The sequence below is a fragment of the Terrapene carolina genome, unplaced genomic scaffold, assembly GCF_002925995.2.
Source record: "Terrapene carolina triunguis isolate 2854851 unplaced genomic scaffold, T_m_triunguis-2.0 Scaffold231, whole genome shotgun sequence".
Classification (NCBI taxonomy): Eukaryota; Metazoa; Chordata; order Testudines; family Emydidae; genus Terrapene; species Terrapene triunguis.
Genome location: NW_020664582.1, coordinates 17,417,306 through 17,424,394, shown reverse-complemented (window position 1 = coordinate 17,424,394; position 7,089 = coordinate 17,417,306). Strand labels below are relative to the sequence as shown.

Sequence of the window (7,089 nt, the reverse complement as noted above, 5' to 3'; positions counted from 1 at the left end):
TTGGGGGTTGCTGGGAGGGTCGGGGGCTGAGGGGGTCTGTTATTGGGGGTCGCTGGGGGCTGAGAGGTTATTGGGGGCCTGGATGGCACAGGAGCTATTGGGGACCATTGGGGGGCTGGTAGGTGGGGGCCTGGCAGCGGGACCTACTGGGAGTGGTAGGTGAGGGTCTGGGGGGACCTGGCAGACAGAGGTGGCTGCTGGAGGAGACTGGTAAGTGAGGAGATTATTGGGAGTCAGGGTGGGGAGAGGCGGTGCCTGGCCTGTAGGTACAGGAGGGGAGGGCAGAATGGGAGGGGAGCTGATATGGAACTTGGGCTGGGAGCAGGAAGGGGGCAGGCGTGAGATGGAAGTCTCAGGGGTGAAGGTGATGGGGCCAGGGCACTGTGGGGTATGGGATACATCCTTGCATGTGAGTGCAGTGGAAATGGGGGGGCTGTTACAAGTAACAGTGGGGTGGAAGTGGCACTGGGTGGGTGACTCCAAGCAGTGGAGCTGAACCTGCTGTTTGAAGGGATTCCCAAGTCCATGCTCCCCATGGCAGAGAAGGACAAAACCCTCTCAGCTGTCACCACAGCCGAGATCCAAGTTCATCCTGTCAAATGTTTCTCTTCCCAGCTTTCTCCTTGTTCTCTAAAAATGCTGAGGAAGAGGAGGAGACAAAGGAAGGGGACAGTGCTGGGACTGAAGACACCATTATATTCCTTTTGAAGAAAGCCAAGGTAAGCTCACAAGGCCCTAGATTACTATTAGTTGCATTTGCACAGCCCCAAGAACTCTAGTCGCAGACCAGGACCCCCAACTTTTTACCTACGTAGCTTTCTTACTAAATACACTAACTTCAGTGAAATAAGCATGCTGGTTTGGTGAGGAATTGCTGGGCACTTCCACTGCGAGAGCCTACCGGGAGGCCTTTTGTGAGATGAACTCAGCACTCTCAGCCATGCATCCTATTGATGAGCCAGTCCAGACACTTGGAGGCATGGATGGGGGGAGGGAGTCCAAGTATCAGCTAGCACTGAGGAGTCCATAAGGAGGGCAGAGATGAACTGCTCTTCCCATGACATTGATCAGAGCAGCATCTGGCAGTTTATGCTGTTCTGTCTCTGCTCCTGTGAGCAGCATTGGCACAGATGTGTTCACCTGCACAGTGACACCCTTGCTTGGCCTGCCGGTACACTGGGATCAGCATTCCCACGTGCTGGGATCTCTAATCATCGTAGAATTTCCCTTCTCTCCGCTTCCAGCTCAGCATCATGAAGGGGGAGCTTGAGGAAGCAGAGCGGATTCTGCACCAAGCCGTCAGACTCTCCCATCAGTCGGACAACAAGAAAGCCATCATCTATACCTATGACCTGGTAATACTCCCAGGAAAGCTATGTGTGAGACAGGGGTCCTCACAGCTGCCATGGATATGGTCTCGGTCTCTCTGTCCCAAGCATGGGCTCAAACCTCTGAGCTTGATACATTTGACTGGGATTGTCTGACATGGCTGGTTGGGGTAGCAGGGGCCTGGACTCCCTTGCAGTCTTGTTTTTATATTCCTATTACTTCCCTTGCCCTCCACTGGGCAGTAATTTCAGCAGCTGGTAACATGTTTTTGCTGGGTGGAAGTTGCAGGTAAAAAGAGGGGGAAACCTCTTTGTGCAAAGCTAGCCCAAGGTCAGCAATAGCCTCACGTGGTGAAGCTTCGGCATCCCTGACCGCTTTCTCCTTCTCTTCTAGATGGCAAACCTTGCGTTCCTGAGGGGTCAGCTGGACAGCGTGAGTAAAGTCCTATCACTTGAGTCTGTGAAGAGCCCTGTACTGTGTCTGAGATCTTCAGAGGGCTGCCTACAATGTTAAGTATTATGGCTCACAGCTGGGTTATGCTAAACAATTCTGCTAAGGCCAGTTTCAGGCATAGATGCCCTACCTAGCACCAGCTAAACCTGGGCGCTGGCTCTTTAATATACTTTCACTTTTGTTTCAGGCAGAGAAGCTCTTCAAAGCAGCAATGAGCTTCTTGCTGGCTGGGGACATGAAGCAGGTAAGGGCTTCTCTGCACAGGCTTCCTGCTGGGCGTGAGGTCCCCACAGCTGCTGTAGCATTCCTTACACTACCTCTTGCTTGGGGAAGATGTGGCCTTGCACCATTCCCTACAGCGCCTCCTACGGGGAGCTGCTGGTACTGGAGTGGCAGTGAGCTTCCCTGCCATTCAAGCAGCATCTCCTGGTGGTAGCTGTTCATTTACACCATGTATAGGGCATTATCTTGGCCTGCGTCTGGTCTCTGAGGAAGCAGTGGTTCTGCTGTAAGGATCAAAGAGAGGAGTGATTGTGGCTGCCCCCTCTAATGTGCCTTTGACTTCCTCTCCCTCCTGACAGGATGACAATGCCATCATTGAAATGTCTCTCAAGCTGGCCAGTATCTATGCTGCTCAGAACCAGTGAGTACCGGGGTGAGGCTGGAGTGCAGATGATTGTTAGCTCCAGGATACCAGTGGTGATTTTGGGGCAGGGGAAGCTCTTACTTCTGATCTGGGGAGGAGAAAAGGTCCTATGTTGAGGGGTGGGGGCGTTCTACTAGCTCGGGGGTGGGGGCTTCCCCATCCTACAGGGTATTCTCCACATGGAGACCTCAGTCAGTGACTTTCATGAGCTTCCTGTGTGTGTGTGTCACATACATGGCACCTGTAGGCCACCTGTGTCCCAGCAGCAGGGCAAGGCCCAGCTGATCTGTAGCATGCTCTCCAGCTAGGTCGTCTGCCACTTTAGATGGAAATAGCTGCAAACAGCTGTAGGGACAAGTCCCATTGATCTTACAGAGAAAACCCACAGAACAGCTGAACGCCTTTGGGCTCAATTTCAGTGTTTACAAATGTAGTTGGTGACTGGCTGGCTTCTCAGTGTGGTAGGCGAGTGCTCTGCCTGTAGGCCAGGGGCAGCAGCAGGGCACACTCCATCCCCTGTGTCCCGTGGGCAAGAGGGGGAGGCTACTTCTCTAGAGCTGCCAGAACTTGCTTAGGTGACCAAGAACCAGGCCAACAGAATGGAAGGGGAGGGGAGGGAAGGGTCCCAGCAGGAAGCAACTGACCCTCAGGGTAACTGTAATGTGGCTTGTCTCCCAGGAATGCCCAGTGTGTGGTGGTAGTGAGCTAACGCTGCTGGTGTGGGATGAATGGCCTGGCTTTGCTGAGCTCTGACCTTTGCCCTTTGCTGTGCAGACACAAGCTGGCTCTTGCTGGCTACGAGTTCTGCATCCTGACCCTGGATGAGAAGATAGCCAAATACAAGGACTTGCCTGAGGATGTCCTCCCAGGTAGGAAGCTCCTGGGCTCTTGCTGTCATCAGTGTAGCTTTCTGCTTCTCTAGGGATCTTCCCATGTTGCCATTGGTATCTCTCCGGCCTCTTACAGCCCCTTCCTCCCATTCCCTCACTGGCTTCTTCTCTCATGAGCTGCAGTCAAGCTCTGTGTCCTTCCCTGCCCCATCTTACATCTCTTTGTTTCCTTCACCACCCTGTCACCTGTGCACTCCCACTCCCACCGTCCAACCTTCTCCTTCATTCTCCCTGTGTCTGCTCTGGCTCTAACACTTCACACTGGCTCCCTGCCCATGGAGCCCTTAATCTATCTTACTGGCCAGCTGTCCTGCCATTTGTCACAGCCATATCTGCTGCCTCTGCCTCACTCTCTGCATTTGCCATTAAGTAAGGTGAGGCAGGGCAGAGATCTTCTCAGGAGTGTGAGGGTGCAGATCCTTTGACAATGCTCGGACAGGTGTTGGTAAAAATCTCCTCCGGGGGCTGTCTAGTGTCCATTCCTGAGAGAAGTGGGCAGCGCTTTGACCCATCTCTTTTCCTGCTCACAGCAGAGGAAAGAGCCAACACGTATCTCCTGCTTGGTCTGTGCCTGGACTCATATGGTCGCTACCTCCTGGCCAACAAACAGCTGCCTGGGGCCCAAAGAATGTATGAGAGGGCACTGCAGATCTCCAAGGAGGTCCAGGGAGAGACCCATCCCCAGGTGAGCAGGGACTGATGGCTGGACTCAAAAGCAGCACTGGAGGCTCAGAATGGCACGTGCTGGAGTAGCGGCTGTGAGCTCATGCCCCTGCAGGGGGTCAAGAGTAAACATGTGCCAGTGCCCAGGCAGGGGAGGACTGAGCTAGATCTATCCTGGTCTGCCAGCACTGAAACCTATTGCACTGACCCATTCATCTATGGGGCGATGTTACGAGCCCTCCTCCTTTGTGCTGCTTGGGCACTGGTGTGGATATTTAGCCTTCCATAGCTGTAGGTCAAGACAGGACCCCGTATCTGCATTGAGATTGGTTAAGTTCTAAAAGCAAAACTCCTCCTCCTCCCCCAGCTCTAAGACTTCCTCTCCCTGTCCTGGTGCAGACCGTGGTACTGATGAATGACTTGGCAACTGTGCTGGATGCCCAGGGCCTCTATGATGAGGCATATACACATGTGAAGAGGGCATCTGAATTGGCAAAGCAGACTGAGCACCCTGAGGAGCACATGGTGCTGAATAACCTTGCAGGAATTCTGATGCACAAAGGTAAGTATTGACACCCAGCCCAAGCAGCTTAAACAGGAAAGGTGATTTCTTTGCTTATAACTTATGATTGCAGTAAGGGGGTGGGGGGAGAAGAGAGAGAGGGAGCAAGGCCTGGGCTGTGGCAATGAACATGGGACAGGGACGTCAGCACTCCTGTAGCACTGCTCTCCTTCCCACTCAGTATAATAGCCCTGGCTTGTCTTAAGCAACATTTTATGCTGCTTTCAGATTTTAACCTGTCAAGTGAAGACGCCTGTACTGATTGCTTTGCAGTGGGGTGGGTGGGGGAGTTGGTGCCTTGGGGGCAGGTGATTTTAAACTGAGGAGTTGAATTCTTACCCACCACTCCCTCACTATCCCCACCCACCCACCTCTCTGTTGGGCATTGGCTGTAGTGGTAATTGCCCGAGAACACTGCAGCGGTCCTCTCCCATCCCTGAGATCGCAAGCTGGGGTAGCTGTGTTGGGCTGGCTGCAGCTAGTGTTCCATCCCTAATACAGTTGGTTCCACGGGCTGAAGACTCTGCAACCATAGAGCAAGATTCATATCTAACCCTTAAATTCTGGAGCCCAGACATGGTTGCTGCCCTACTCTGCACACAAGGGGAGTAGCTGGGACTAGCAAAGCATGAACAGCCCTTGGTAAAGCTTGTCTGTCTTACTGCTGCAGTGCCGGAGGCAATGCTGCTGCCAATGAAGAGTGAATCGTGGGCTTCTAGGCTGGCAGGGACTCTCCCCACCTCCTCCATCCTCAGATCCTGCCTGAGACAGGCTAGTTGAGGTGCTGATGTACAAAAAGAACGATGAGGGAAGGGAATGGGACAGAGCTGGCTTTTATTTTCTAGATGGAGAACAATTCCCTTTCAACCATGAACTAAACCCCAGTCCTCCCTGGCTTGTGCCTGACTGTTCCAAGCAGTACTTTAAGTGTAATCACTCAGCTTAGGATGGGGGCAGGGGTGGGTGTAACATTCACTTTGCTTTCTTCCTCTGTTGAATGCAGAAGACTTTCTGCAAGCAAAAGAGGTGTACAGAAAAGCCCTGAACCAGGCGCAGCTGAAAGGAGACACAGCATCCATGCAGCACATACAGGAGGAACTAGCGGAGCTGGCCAGGAGGAGAAAGCACTCAAACTGAACATGTGATGCACAAATGAGGGAGGCTTGAAGTATCTTGGACTGAATAAAGTGCTGAAGGCAAGGTGGTGGATTATACAAAGCACAGGAAGGCTGGGACCTGTGTTGCCATTTTCAGTGGGAACTAAAGTAGCTAATTCCAGGTTCAGAACTGAGTAAGTACAAGGAAGGAGGTACTGGTCTTGACAAACTCAAAATAAAGCTTTGATTTGAATTGCTAGGGACTGAAGGCTCAGTAGTCCATGAACAGAGTGCACTGGTGAACATTGAATTGTACTTGAATTACCAAGTTTAAATGTGCTCTGCTTTAATCTGAGGTGTCTCACTACGAGTGTTGACCAGTGCTCAGAACGATGTGCCTTTTAAAAATTACAACAGTCATGAGAGCTCCTGCTGAATGCCTCAACAAAAACAGTAAAATTAGCATTAGTGCTTTCTCACTTTCCCTTTACCCTGCTAGAACACCACTAGTGCCCAGCACAGCTATCTACATAGAAGGAAGGTGGGCGGTAGGAAAAAGCAGTTTCATTTGGCTTTTAACGGAGAAGGGATAGAACCATTAATACAGGCCAAGCCTGCTTTTTTTTTTTTTCTTCCAACTGCAGGGAAAAAATGCATTTAAGGCGTTTCAGCTAGACAGCTGGGAGAGGCGATGCTATAAAAAGATTATCGAGTGGGTAGGGTACAAACCCTGGGACTCTAAGTCAAACAGGTACTGCTGCAGAAGGGATAAAACAGGGCCCCCAAATGAGGCCACTCCTCCCCCAGCATCAGAACTGTGCAGAGGGGACCCCTTCCTCACTGGGGGGGGGGGGGGTGGTTCTGGAACCCATATGGCATCCCCCTTTCTCCTAGCTATGTGACCTTTAGGAAAAACTGCAGGGAGGTCCAGGTAAACTGAACCAGCTGCAGGAACCAATTCAAGCAGGGTCTGATGAATAGAAGTATACAGTGGCTTTCCTGTAGTCTTTACTCTAAATATTCTCTCCTACCCTAGCCCCACTTAAAGGGTTAAAAAAAACTAAACCAGAAAATTGTGGAACAAACATGCACCATACCACCATCACATTGTTCACTGGGCTTCTCTATTTTAGCCCTTTCTCTTGTCTACATACAGGGTAAGGCCAGTAGGACCCATTCACAGTTGGCTGGTAGGTACTGTGAATCATGTTCAGGAATGTCATAACTTAATTGGGTTCAGTTCTCCTCTATAAAATGGAAATGATAGCCCTTCCCTGGAGTGCGAGGCACTTACACTACTGCCACTGAGCCTTTAGAGAGAGCTGCCTTGGCAGATTTGTTTCCATTTTTGAAAGGTGCTATCTGTCTTGGAGAGCAGATCTGTCTCCTCTAGACCACAGTATCCACAAATTCACCTGTTGTGAGGGGAAGATTGTTCTGTGTTCCCAA

General features: G+C 51.4%; 1 protein-coding gene across 2 annotated transcripts; it reads left to right on the top strand.

Annotated features, from left to right (window-relative positions):
- Positions 1-597: 597 nt before the first annotated feature.
- Positions 598-5,897, top strand: TTC19 (tetratricopeptide repeat domain 19). 2 transcript variants are annotated; one of them, XM_026656549.2, is made up of 9 exons: positions 598-719; positions 1,245-1,355; positions 1,723-1,761; positions 1,970-2,026; positions 2,364-2,425; positions 3,203-3,297; positions 3,852-4,003; positions 4,381-4,543; positions 5,547-5,897. In XM_026656549.2, exons 1-9 carry the CDS (start codon positions 600-602, stop codon positions 5,678-5,680), a joined length of 933 nt encoding a protein of 310 aa, XP_026512334.1. In that variant the 5' UTR covers positions 598-599; the 3' UTR covers positions 5,681-5,897. The 2 variants fall into 2 exon arrangements, with proteins under 2 accessions (XP_026512334.1, XP_026512333.1); XM_026656548.2 differs by having other exon boundaries at positions 599-719; positions 3,849-4,003.
- Positions 5,898-7,089: the final 1,192 nt, after the last annotated feature.

Coding starts and splice junctions, on each gene's coding strand:
- TTC19 (XM_026656548.2), top strand. CDS start 600: ATGTTTCTCTTCCCAGCTTTCTCCTTGTTCTCTAAAAATGCTGAGGAA. Junction 2,027..2,363: donor TGGCTGGGGACATGAAGCAG/GTAAGGGCTTCT, acceptor CCCTCCTGACAG/GATGACAATGCCATCATTGA. Junction 4,004..4,380: donor AGGGAGAGACCCATCCCCAG/GTGAGCAGGGAC, acceptor GTCCTGGTGCAG/ACCGTGGTACTGATGAATGA.